Source organism: Vanessa cardui, chromosome 14, assembly GCF_905220365.1.
Source record: "Vanessa cardui chromosome 14, ilVanCard2.1, whole genome shotgun sequence".
Classification (NCBI taxonomy): Eukaryota; Metazoa; Arthropoda; class Insecta; order Lepidoptera; family Nymphalidae; genus Vanessa; species Vanessa cardui.
The window spans coordinates 2,976,038-2,990,229 of record NC_061136.1 but is presented as its reverse complement, the minus strand read 5'-3'; the positions used below and the strand labels follow the sequence as shown (position 1 = coordinate 2,990,229).

Sequence of the window (14,192 nt, the reverse complement as noted above, 5' to 3'; positions counted from 1 at the left end):
AGTGGGAAATTTACAGGCTGTTACTTTACTTTACTTTAATCGGATGAATGTTTTGGTATGCATATGCGAAGACTCGCTATCTTGTATAACACGTCGTATATCAGTCGTTCTCTATCACATGACAGCGGAAGTAGTTGCACGAGCAAATTCCATCGATAGACTTTTAGGTCGCTCGTGTGCTCCGGAACATGTATTCGACAATTATCAATTCCCAGTAACAATCTGCTAACTCAGTTAACGTGCATCTACACTCGAAACTTATTACTTTCGTGGAATTTAACGTCGCTCTAATAGCAGCACCATACTCTTCGACTAGCTCGCCATTTGTTCCTTGTTTCATGCAGGATTATAGATAACTTTCAGAGTTTGAAGAGCTGATATGGCCAAGTGGTTAGAACACGTGCATCTTAACCGATGATTACGAGTCCAAACTAAGGCAATCACTACTTAGTTTTCACGTGCTTAATTTGTGAAAACATCGTGAGGAAACCTGTTTTCCTGACTAATATCAATGAAATTCTGCCACATGCATATCTAGTAATCCTCATTGGAGTCTCCTCAAAGGGAGAGGAGGCCTTAGCCCAACAGTGGAAAATTTACAGGCTGTGATGTTCGAATTTCTTCGAAACGAACTCTGGACTATATATTTAATATGTTTAAGTATATTTATTACACAACAACCATGTATAGTAATTAATGTAGTACTTATTACTATTTACATACTTAAGGAAGATATTATTAGAAAGAACTACGTTGTAAACGCTGCGTATCAACGCAGCTTATCATTATTCGTTTATTATCTTGAAATATCTGAGTAACTGTTTAGAATAGTTCTGATTTTCTATAATCACTACACAGCAACTATTAAGGATATCGTATATACATATGTATATATGGTCCATAATTCGAAATGATCTCAGTCTGGTATTGAATCCTAGTAACCCAGCCGAGAATGCAACCGCAACCTCTGAATGTACATTTGCATTTATGTAACTTTTACCTAGGTCTAGGTATATCTAGGTTGCTAAAAAAATGGATTTGTTATATAGAAAACCAATGATTTGCATAAATTTATCATAACTTGAAATGTTACATTGCTAATTGGGAAATAAAGTATGAATCATTGATTTTTTTGAAATTCGTTTGATCATCAATGGGTGGAGTCGACGAATTTGCTTTGGATATATATTATTATATTATCAACTAGTGGCCCGACCTCGCAAGAGTTTAATTCATTAATTTAAAAAATATATACTATGTAATTAATATAACTTATACCGTAAAGCTGTCAGGGATAATGTAGCGATCTTTAATTGGATTATTATTAGTTGCAGTTTTCTCCCTAGATACAAACAAACAAAATGTTAGCTCTTTATAACATTAGTATATATGAAGTTTTAAAAATTCGTTGTCGTAGTACATGTGAAATAAAACTGGGTAGAGCTGTATTAGTATAAGTTATTTCCATACAAAAGCAAACATTTTTTTAAATATCTGTTTCGACTAAAAGTTGTTTAATTTTTTTTTCAGGAGTTAATGAACTCGAGTGACATAATTAAATATGCTTACTCCAAAAAAAAAAAAAACTCTATTTTATACCGATATTTTTCTCATAATCAGTATAACAGTTAAAACATCTTTTTTTATATTGTACTTTACACGTTATACATATCTCCGGTGACGAATTAAACGATGATTCTCTAATTGTAAATATTTATTAGAAATCTGTTACTAATGAAACAATAGAAGAAAAACAGCTGTAGTTCAATGAAGCGTGATGAAACAAAATTGATTCGATACGCACTAAATAAAACTTGTTCTCTATTTATAGCGATTAATGTCGCATAAAATATTTGTGCTCATTTAAATAATCAAAAGCTATGTTAAATATCATGACAAATAGAGAAAGGGTAATTCTAATCACGGTATTGGGGAAACATTATTATTAGATAGATAAAGTCTTTATTTGGATCACATGAGTAAAAATAAGAAGAGAAAAAAGAAATGACAAAAGTAACACAGAATTTTAGTTAATTTATGACGTAGAAAGAAAATTAAATAAAAATAAACAAAAAAAAGAATAGCTAACTTACAAAAATATTTTTTGATATTATTGGGTATTATAATTGTCGAAATCTTTTCGAATCTCACTTTCCTCTGAAGTTAATTGAATAAGTATCTTTAATTATGTCAATTGTTTATTATCATACGTTTTGGCCTACAAATGAAATCGAAATTCACAATCTGACTTCTTCTAGGATTCGTCTACTATATTTACGACTGTAGGTAAAATTACTCATAAGTTATACAGCAATAAATTATTATTTATTAGTAGACAAAGTAAAGATTGGATTGTACTTAATAGCGAATGTCTATAGACAAAGGTGTAGAATTAATAGCTACACAAACTTTGTTTCGCTAAAAAACAGTACAATAAGTGATTATTTAACCCAATTTATAATAACGTAAAATTAAATATTTATTTAGGTGCATCGTATAGGTAAATAAACTCGCTCGTAGGCATATTAGTTCGTTAAAAGGAGTTTCGATTCGATTGCTTTTATAAAAAAGTCTGATTGAAAAAGGTTTTATAGTGATATTTGAGATTCGATACAATTGATAATTACTTTAAATTAAGAACACAAATCGACAATCTTTGACAAATAACTGAAATTAGTATATTATACTAATAGCAATAGGATTTAATTTTTAATCTCGGATATCCTAAAACTGATAATGATAATGCAAAAATGACCTTTAATGATACAACGTTCAGGGTTTAATATTTATTGCTCAGCAAAATAAATAATTATACTAGTGTTTGTCCGAGATAACGAATGATGATAAGTGTTCGTTGATTCTTCCATATTTACTCACGAACGCGTTGATTGCGAGAGGTCATGGGTTAGACTAAATATAATAAACAGTGGATTATACGTATAGGATATTATATATTTAAGACCTTTTATGTAACCATAAAATGTCTGAAAAAATATCTGGTCACAGCGGGTAGGTAACATAATTATTTATATATGGAACGTACATACCATTACGGCGAACGGCATGACATGACGCTCTCTTATATGCGTACGCGCATACTACATTTGTTTTATTAAAAAAAAAAAAGTTTTTAAAGTTTCATATCTGGCTGGCGGTCCTTGACGACCACATTTTTTAATACTTTAGTGTCATCCACTTTTTTATTTTGATACATAACATTTGTTTTCTAGAAAAGAGTTATTTATATTTGTAACATTTGTTCTTTGAATTTCGAGTGTATTAAAAAAAGATCTATAAATTTATTTCAATCTTTAATATGACATCCTCCTTAAATGTCATAATATTTTGATAAACTTGCAGAATATTAAACATGACATTTAGAGCGTTGTTAATAGATCAGAAGACTTAGCTATGGATGATTATCATTTTTTTACGTGAGAAGTAATCAGCGTTTATTTATAACGAGGTATTGCTAGAAGTAATAAATAGACGAAATCTTTATATCCATATCATATTAATATTATAAATGTGCAAGTAACTCTGTCAGTCTGTCTGTCGCGGTTTCACGACCAAACCGCTGAACCGAATTTGATGAAATTTTGTATGAAGCAAATTTGAACTCCATGGAAGGACAACCTACTTTTTTTGCCTAACACATGACAACAAAACGCCTAATACGCGAACGATACTGCGGGCGACAACTAGTTTAGAATGTAATAAAAAATAGGTCGAAGTCAGAATAGAAACACCAACCATAGTGTGTTTGTGTTAAGAACTTTTAATATAAGTTGTGAAACAGTATCATAAATCTGGGCGTCTCAGTTGTACGCGTAAGCGATCCTTTTACGTCCCACGATGACGGAAAGGGTACCGACGGTATGTGATACCCGTATTATTTATGTAGAAACCCGATACCCCTCCCTCCTTGCAGTAGAGAGGGTTTTTTTACGCTGGACACCCCTTCCGGCGTAAAAAAAGGTTCGTTATCTGATCAATCTGTTAATTATCATACAGTTGTTGCATAATCCTTATAAATAAGTACAAATTGAATGACGACCTCCATGGTCGAGTGGTGTGTACACCGATTTTCATGGGTACGCCATTCTGAGGTCCCGGGTTCGATTCCTGGCCGAGTCGATGTAGATTCCAATTAGTTTTCTATGTTGTCTTGGGTCTGGGTGTTTGTGGTACCGTCGTTAATTCTGATTTCCATAACACAAGTGCTTTAGCTACTTACATTGGGATCAGAGTAATGTATGTGATGTTGTCTCAAAAAAAAAAAAAAAAATATCTATGTTAGTATTCATTAAAATACGCAGGTGCATAATTGTTTGAACTGTTATTCGACTTATTGATATACCAAGTTATAGATATGTTGTTCTAATATCTTAAGTGAAATTACTTTGAGCACAATGAGCCTAAATTTTAAAAATTTAAATTTGGAATTCATCGGTATTATTTTATGACTGACGTTTGAGTAAATAGTTTCTGTAGTAAAAAGGTTATACTCCTATTACTAGTGTTGTGTTTGTGTTTATGTTTTTTTTTTTTCTATAATTGTCACGGTAGATAGATAGGTAGGTAGATAATATATATTCAGACGCTTCAGAACAAGATAATGAGTATTAACGTACCTGTCGGCATTCGATATTCCTTTTCACACCTAGCACGAAACGAATTATAAACCCAAATTAAAGCACTAGAAAAGTAATTTGTACCGACGCGGTTTGGAACACGCGATTTTCTTTTAAGATCACGCTCATAAAACCAAAACAAAAACACACTTACGAGGTGATTATTCATTAAAGTATAAACTAATAGTTACAATGCATTCCATAGTGTAACGCCTATTAATTCTTATACAATGTACACTTTTATCGTAACGAAACCGGTTATTTTATTGTTAACAATGTTTAAGTAATCATAGTCGGTTTGTCCATATTAAAGGTCGTTTCATATCTGTGATGTTAGTGTCTTCTGAACGAGATAGGAGACAGCGTGGCAGACGCGGCGGAGACGAACACGCTTTATGTTTACGTAATCTCATATTATATTTGGAAGGTACTCTTTTTTGTCACATAGACGAGTGAGCTAATAATCCACGTGGCTATTAGTTAGTCATCTCAGCACTGCCAGTAGATATTGGAACTGTAAAGAATATTAACCATTGTATATAATACCATCCTTGAAATCTAAGATGTTAAATCCCTTGTGCCTGCAGTTACACTGGCTCATCCTTCGAAATACTAAGTGGAACACAATAATACTAAGTGTTACTGTTTGGCGTTAATATCTGATGAAGTGGATAGTCCCAAACGGCCTTGCACAAAGTAACAAATAGATTTTCGTACATTAAAATGTTTGCCAGTACGCCACAAACCATGTAGCAAAGGATTAGATGGACTATTTTCCAGTCTGCCAAGCGATAACATCATTTATTTATATATTATACACTATTTTTGGGGATTTATTCGGTACGATTCAAAGTAAAACGCGTTACGTGTAAATTGTTGTAAATCGACACTTAAAATTGAATGCTCGATAAAAATGTCACAGTGATGTCATTTACGATTTTCTGTTCGAACGGACACGTTTAAATTTAAACGTTTTTATTGATGTTCCTTTGTCTTAATTTTAGCAACGCGCGTACTCTATGATAGCTTTAAATGGGTGACTAACAGTTACAGAAATAAGATTTCGAAAATAAATTCGAAGAGAATAATGTTTGTTTATGTTTGAATGTCTTGTCGTCACTGATTTTATCTTTACGTCGTCGGAATTCGTATGTAATTTTGTTTTCAAAACTGCTTATAAATATAAAACGCCATCGAATATTGTGATGATTTCATAACGTATTAAGAAGTTAATGTCAATTAACTTCATATACCTTACCAGCAGTCGCAAGCGGATTCGCTTGCGTTTTAGGGGTTTGTCATGTGTCATGCAAACAAGTAGCCTGTATGTCCTTTCTTGAAGCTCAAGTTTGCTTCATACCAAACTACAACAAATTCGGTTAAGCGGTTTGGTCGTGAAAGAGCAACAGACAGACAGTGATACTTTCACATTTATAGTATTAATACAGATAAATAGCAATTTTTTTGAAGTTATTAGACGCAGTGTAATTTTTTCCAAACTATTTCAAATGCTACAAATTCAATTTCATTTTTCAATGTCAATATCGACAATGAAAAATGATCTCTCATTCAATGCGGTGACGATCTGTCACGACTGAGAGATCAACCACGTTTCCGAATAATTATACGAATCATTACGAATAATTAAACACTTATAAACATGCACTAAACTAATAATAATTGCTAAAACATTTCTGAACGAAGCTTACGCGTTTAGCATTTTGAATATCGAAACTTTTGATACTGAAAATCTTGACAGCCAATGAGGACAAACATTCTTTCCAATAGTATTAAATCCTCAGATTATAACACAAAAGGCAGATAGAGCCTACTTAACTGTAAAGTAAAGCAACAAAATCGAATACAAAATCAAAATTGTATGACAATTTTATTAGTTCGGAACGACGAGTCGTTTTGTTATCATGCCAATAATAATTAATAGATAGATATTTCGTGCAGGTCTACGATTGAAAGCTATCCACATATTTCGATGTTAAACCTGTAAAACTCATATCATTTCATTACATGAAGTTCAATGGGCGGTCATTGTTATTTATTCCTGAATCGGTGGTAGATTTTTAACTATTGATAAGCAAATGTAACACTTCTACATTCAACAAAAATTTTGCTTCGACTTTTCAAATTTCGAAAATATGAATGAAGGTATAATTAATATGAATAGTGCAAGTCATAAGTAATATATAAATACAATTAGCGTTACTTAATAATTGATCAGATTAAATAATTATGTCACGGGCGGCGACAAAATCAATAAAGCAGAACTATAACGTCTGTTTATAGACACAGAGGGGAGTCCCGTAATAGATAAATTGACATGATTTCGCAATTTTAAATCGATTATATTACTTTCAACTCACCTCTCTGCTTCAAGAGATTTATATTTAACCGATATCTAAAAAAAGGAGGTTATCAGTTCGACATGAATGTATGTAACATTGTTAGAATTGATTTATGTTTGAGTATGATGATCCACTTAGGCTTCCAAGCACGTGTGTTTATTTTCGTAAGTGTATGTTTGTTGTATGTTTCATGATTTTCTTGATAACTAAAAGTCGTACTGAGATGTTCGTTTTTAATCTAAGCTAAATTTAAATTGAGGTGTACCTAACACCTCAACTTAGGAAACAGTGTAAATTTGATTAAAATGGGTCTAATAGTTTCATAGATATATTTACGTTCACGAGCTGTTTCTGATTTTGAAGTCGGTTTATTTATTTATTTTTTTATGTAATATTTATTTTTATTTTTGTTGCAATGAGGTTGCACCTGTCACATTATAAAACTCTTTTGTGATTAAATTTATTTGGTCGAATTCCAAACATCAATGCGTTGTGTTCAAGTTTGAAGGGTGAGACAGTGTAAATAAATGCACTAGGATTAACATCTCAGTTCCCAAGTTGACGGCGCAGTGGCATTTAAGCGATGTCTAATATATCTTACAGCGCAAATGTCTATGGATGGCAGTTACGACTTATCAACAGATGGTCCAAGCCCTATCGATTTTATAAAAAAAAAAACGAAATCACTTGTCAAAAACGAGGTCGATATTTTTAAATTGATATTTTAGATTGATTGATTTTTAAATTGATACATCTATTTTAGTTTAACATACTGATAAATTCTAATCACCGTAAAAATTGTTCCAATTTACATGGTAATTAGTTCTTACATATGTATTTATTTATGGAGGTTTTTATACTGTCCATACTGTTTAAACTCGACATTTTACCATTTAAAAACTTCATAAAGTTTTTTAAGACTAAATTAATAAATAAATCGTATTATTCATTAGAAGACTTAGTACTATATAGAAAAAAAACGGCTGGTTTTAGGCTCGGGTTCGGGCCCGGTTATTTGAAAACAGCAACTATGCGAGTTTCTTGCCGTTTCTTCTCGTTAGAGGTTGCTTTCCGAAACGGTGGTAGTATTTAAATACTGACGATTAAAAAAAAAAACGCTTTATTGTGTTGAAGTTAACTTGAATAAAATTGATTTGATTTGATTCAATAAAGCACATCAACCTCAATAAACATGACAATTAAATTTAAGTACGAAAAATAGATTACGCCGATCATCATCTTTTATATTCAAGTACAGTCCTTATGAAATTATAATATTATATAGAAAAACACATTAAACATGTATGGAAATAATGTCGTGCGGCGGATAATTGGATTCAGTTCTGCTTAAAATTTAATTTTTATTATATTATATTTATAACTAGTTTTCGTTCGCAGCTTTGCTGGTTTGTTAAGGGTTTTAGGTATTATAAATGTGTCTATATTTATTTTGTAAAATATAATTCTTTAACTATTTCCGTATGGTTCAAGCTTGCTTCATACCAGGTTTGGTTGCTGCCTAAGTTATTCCTTATTGCGTCAGCTGTTTACTAGTGAAAGTCTCGTTAAAATCAGTCCAGATGTTCCAGAGTAATCTCTGGAAACCGGCGGTATAAACAGACAGACAAAATTTGCAAAAAAAAGTTTTTTTGGTGTATGGATTGTAGATTTATAAATGCATTTAGTAAAAAGCAATTATGTATTTTAATATTACAAACATACACTCCAATTTTATTATATGTACCCAAAGAATAGAATGACTACTTATACTGTCTGTCTCAAAGATATAATGTACATAAGTAAGTGCACCTCGTTAACTAATTACCGGTACAACTCGCCAGATTAGCTGACATTATTTGTTACCATCCTGAGGGCTACATATAAATGCCGCTGTTACTTCCTGAGATTTGCATGTTTCAACAGACAAACACAACACCTTTATAGTATAAGCGTATATTTTAAATTTGTATGTAGTACACGAAGTCGGTAAATATTTTAAACGAGATTATACTTATAAAGTCTGTGTAACGAATATCAATAATTTCCGGAGTTTAACAAGTTTTCCGTAATCGGTGTAATATTTTATCAGCCATTACAGTCTCTTTGATAACGCTTGCTGGATGTTAATTTATATTTATGTAATCGAGTTTATCCTTTGTATGACAATAAGGTTTTTATTTTTAGATACTTGAAGCTTTTTTCTATTGTTTATATTGAGATATTAATCTTATTGTGGATACATTGATCGATTCAAGTTACGAATTAACTCAATTCAAGCTTAACGCAGGAATATGTATAGTTAAAACCTTACTGGATGGATTCAGTATAGGGTTGTTGTTTAACTAAAATTTTATATAAGTTTAATTTTAATTTCAGATGTCCGACGAATAGTCGACAACCCTGCACTCTACGATAAATATGAAGAGTTCTCAGTGCGTCGAGCGCTCGCCGCGGACCCCGACACGCGGTGGTGTCCAGCGCCGGACTGCAGGTAATGACGACAGATTTATCACGTAGGCACTAAGTTATATTATTCATCAGAAGAATCCATTCCATTTTTAAATATTTTAAAATATTTCGTATAAGTTTTTAACTACAATGTTTGAAAGTGCATAGAAAAATTGTGCATCACGTGTGGGGTCTCCAAATGAATGATTTCGCTGAATATTACAGAAAGCAACTTGTGCCTGTCCTATATAATTTTAATATAATTTGTTTTGAAATCAAGCCTTTATTTATCGACAAAATAAAAATACATCTAGAATATCGACTATAGTCTATTTCTCAACAAGAGTACAAATACAAATAAACAGCAATTGTCATCGAATTGACGCGATATAATTGGTCGAGAGCTTGGATAATCTATGATATTCATTATAGAATTGTGAATACATGGCGAATGGTGACGAAACTACCATCGGAAATTTAGAAGTAAAATGAAATGGGATAATAGTAGTTATGTGGAACAGTGCTGTATGATAAACAAATATTTATTAATCAAGAATTGTTGAAGGTATTGCTCAATTTTGTTCGAGTTATTAGTAAATCACATGAAATATCTACGTAAATCTTTGTTTGTATATCTGCAATCCTTCATGGAATGGAATAGGCAATATATAGATCCTATATATTATTAAATCTTTCGGCTGACTTGAAATGTTGTATGTTGTTGCAAAATTTTACGCAGACGCACTCATATGTGACGTTAAATAAAAGCTTGTAAATAATTTTAGTCATATGCTATTAGATGTAATCTTAGAGCTGTCCAAGTATTTTTATCATAAATTCATATATCGTTTTACGTCATACGTGTTTTACTTGAGGATAAACACTTACGCAGAGACACTTCTACAATCAAAAGCATTTACAATAATCACCATGTCCTGACCTTTTAATCTAATTAATGTAATCCGACGGTGTCCACCGTCTAATAGACACTTGCCCATTAATTCCTATAATTAAAGCCAAGTGATCCGGCGGGTTCACGAAAATTGAACATTCGTTTAACGTTGACGCTTACGCGAGCTCCTCTGACGGTTAACCTATTATAATATACTCTGAAAATAATCTTTAAAAATAATTGGAGCTATTTTGGTTATTGTTAATTAAAAACCAGGATAAGTTTTGTAAATGTTCTGGTGTTTTAAAGGGAGGAAGGACTCTTGAAGGAGGTCGTTGTACTAAATCACAAAATCTTTAAAAATTGGGTCACCAAATCGAGCCAAAAATCTCTCGGCCATAAAATACTGCCATTTTCGTCCACGGTTGGACATAGGCCTCTCCAATTACACGCCACTGTGGTCGTTCTTGGGCTACTCGCATCCAGCTCCTGCCAGCCGTCTTGCGTAAATAGTCGAAAATACAGAGCAATGGTGTAACAGTTTCGCAGTGGTGGCGACGGGTTGCGCGTCGTGCCCGAAGCTGACGTGCCTGGCGCCGGGCTGCGGCGCGTCGTTCTGCTACCACTGCAAGGCGGCGTGGCACCCCACGCAGACCTGCGACGCGGCGCGCCGGAGCCGCCAGCCGCCGCCGCGCGCGCCGCAGCCCAGCCACAACGAAATGGAACACGGTGAGTACCTACGCTTCACTCACACCGAACTCCTCAGAATACGACCGTAAACTTTAAACTCCTTGATGTATGACACGTAATTACTATTCTAAATAGTAGTCGCTCTTATCTGCTCGAGTGGTGCATTGACTTATCCTCTTGGTCCTTAAATGGATAAATGCAATAACAATGTCGCTGTTTCGACGTCCACTATAGTAACGTTGATCAAAACCTAATTGCAAACTAATAGCAGTTATCACCAAAACAACAACTATTTTATTTATTTATCGAAACCCTATAATTGGTGATTTCACCTTGGAAATCTCAAAATTAGGATATAAAGTTTGCTAATCGAAAAATTAATTTAAATTGTTATATTTCAGGCGAAGTTAAGCCATGTCCGCGGTGTTCAGTGCTCATCGTCAAAGTTGAGGACGGTTCGTGCAATCACATGGTATGCTGCGTTTGCGGCGCCGAGTTTTGCTGGCTCTGTATGAAGGAGGTCTCGGATCTGCACTACCTAAGGTACAACCTACCTTAAAAATAAATCTATGACCTATTATATCAATTGAACAAACGAGATCTTTAAATATTGTTGGAAATTGACTTGAAAAATAAAAAATGTTTTTGTTTTTTTTTTCAGTCCAAGTGGCTGCACATTTTGGGGCAAGAAACCTTGGTCACGAAAAAAGAAGCTACTCTGGCAGCTAGGCACTCTCGCGGGTGCGCCCCTCGGCATCGCGGTGGTCGCGGGCGTCGCGTTACCGGCGCTGCTGGTAGGGCTACCGCTGTGGGCCGGCCGGCGCGCGCACCGCCGCCTGCGACGCGCCCGCCCCGCGCGCCGCCGCGCCGCCGTCGCCGCCGCCGTCGCCGCCGCGGTAAGGGCCTGGCCACAGCTTTCAGCGGTGCGGGGTGAGGTGCGGCGTGAGGGGCGGCGGGCGGTGCGGATTGCGGCGGTATGCCACAGCTCGACCAGTTGCGACCGCGGCGGTCAACGCGCGTTAAAAACAAAATTATTTGTTTCGGTCGCGCGTTGGCGAGTCCGTCCGCTTTGAGCTGTGGCCGCCTCGATGCTCTCTAGTACATTTGTCTCGCTCGCACACCGCGCCGCCCGCCGCCGCCGCGCACCGCGCCAGTCAACCTAAAGCTGTGGCATACTTCGTACGTTGTCTAGCGTTTGTTTTCGGCGCTCACCGCTAGCCGCGCCGCTCGCCGCGCCGCAATACTGGCTGTGGCCAGGCGGTAAGACGCTCAATCAACCTGCAGATCTGAGATATAAACCAGCTGACGTCTTCACCGGTCAGCTGTCACTTGTTTTGTTGTCGCGTCATCATTTCATAAACCGATTTCCTGCGTGTCGTTAGTTGGCGGGTTGGTTTTTCACCACCAAATAGCTTGTAACATCAATAGGTAATTTCGCTCCTTAATAACGAGATATTTTGTATTACAGCTGATCGTATCGCCGCTGGTGGCGGGTCTGGCCGTCGGTATCGGCGTGCCCATCCTGCTGTTCTACGTGTACGGCGTGGTGCCCGTGTCGCTGTGCCGCGCGGGGGGCTGCGCCGCGCCGCCCGACGAGCGCGACCACCCGCTCGACCACCCCCTCGACCACGCACTCGATCTCGACGCCGCCTCGCGCCGCCTCGAGCCCAGCATCGGTTAGTGATCGATTTCCCTTTTAACAATAAATTAACTACGGGCGTGTAAATTTTCTAAAATATTCGCTCGAAAGCGTCTACAAATTAGCCAAGTTCCTGCTACAACTCAGTCGAATCGTTGAAGCGAGACACTACGTCGATAACAGTATCTATTTAAATTCGGAAGTTTCAACCTCGACGCCGAGGGACACGACGGGAGCGGCGATTACCAAGTGTCGGTTTGCAGGCGACGCGTCGCTGTCGGCCGGCTCGCAGCAGGCCGAGGTGCGCGCGCCGTCGCTGGCCGGGCTGGCGGGCTCGCTGGGCGGGCACGAGGCCGCGTCGCCCGCCGCGCACCGCCTCGAGGTGACGGCCGACGTGGCGGCGTCCGACACGGCCAGCGCCGCCAGCTGGCCCGACGACCTGCCGTCCACGTCATCGCGCTCCGCGGCGCGCCTGCGCAGCCTGTTCCTGTACGGCTCGGCGCAGCCGCCGCCCGACCCCGAGGCGGGCCCGTCCGCCGCGCCCGCGCCCGCCGCGCCCGCCGAGCTCACAACGGCCTGCGAGACGCGCGCGCCCTCGCCCGCCGACTCGTAACGAATGCCGGCGCCGGCAGCGGCGGGCGGCGCGGCGGGCGGCGCGGGTTGACTGGCGCGGTGCGCGGCGGCGGCGGGCGGCGCGGTGTGCGAGCGAGACAAATGTACTAGAGAGCATCGAGGCGGCCACAGCTCAAAGCGGCGCGCGCGGCGGCATCAGTTGGACGGACTCGCCAACGCGCGACCGAAACAAATAATTTTGTTTTTAACGCGCGTTGACAGCGCGGTCGCAACCGGTCGAGCTGTGGCATACCACCGCAACCCGCACCGCCCGCCGCCCCTCACGCCGCCCCTCACCCCGCACCGCTGAAAGCTGTGGCCAGGCCCTGACTCCGGCGCGCCGCGCTCCGCCCGTTCTCATTAAGTGTAAGATGCCGATAAGGACTATTGTGTCGGTCGTTCCTTTCCTTCCTTCTGAATGTTAATTAGTATTATTCCAAGACGACTATGACAACTTAATTAGTTTTAAGAACCGCCAAAATTAACGAAACCTAGAAGATATTTACGGCGCCGATGGCGGCCCTTCCGATAGATGCTTCGCGCTTACAGTGCAGTGTTATTCTATCTGATATTTGTGATACTTTGAATAATAAATACTATAATTATCTAAATTATTTAATTTTTCACGTTTGTAGGCGAAATGTAATTATAAGCGATACTATATGTTATGTGAATCATATTAATGTAAACTATGATTAAAATGTGATTAAATATACTTTTAGTTTGATTCCTTCCCACACCCATGCAGTACCCATATAGTAATACATTTATGATGTACTTGCCAAACAAACTCACGGACATATTCTCAGACCCAAGAAGAAACAATGACCGCATTACATCGAGAATATTATTTTCCCACTGATGGGCCTCAAGAACCTCAAATTAAAAAAATACTTTTATATATATGTGAATCCAGT

At 37.6% G+C, this 14,192-nt stretch overlaps 1 protein-coding gene across 2 annotated transcripts in view; it reads left to right on the top strand.

Moving 5' to 3' along the window:
* Positions 1-13,405, top strand: part of LOC124535186 (E3 ubiquitin-protein ligase RNF19B-like) — a 64,401-nt gene extending 50,996 nt beyond the window's left edge. The window contains exons 4-9 of one of the 2 annotated variants that reach the window (XM_047111286.1): positions 9,371-9,485; positions 10,876-11,063; positions 11,426-11,567; positions 11,686-11,920; positions 12,493-12,700; positions 12,927-13,405. In XM_047111286.1, the coding sequence (XP_046967242.1) occupies positions 9,371-9,485; positions 10,876-11,063; positions 11,426-11,567; positions 11,686-11,920; positions 12,493-12,700; positions 12,927-13,276 (1,238 nt within the window). In that variant the 3' untranslated portion in view covers positions 13,277-13,405. The remainder of the gene's footprint in view (positions 1-9,370; positions 9,486-10,875; positions 11,064-11,425; positions 11,568-11,685; positions 11,921-12,492; positions 12,701-12,926) is intronic. The other variant, XM_047111285.1, reaches the window with a different exon arrangement.
* The last annotated feature ends 787 nt before the right edge of the window (positions 13,406-14,192 follow it).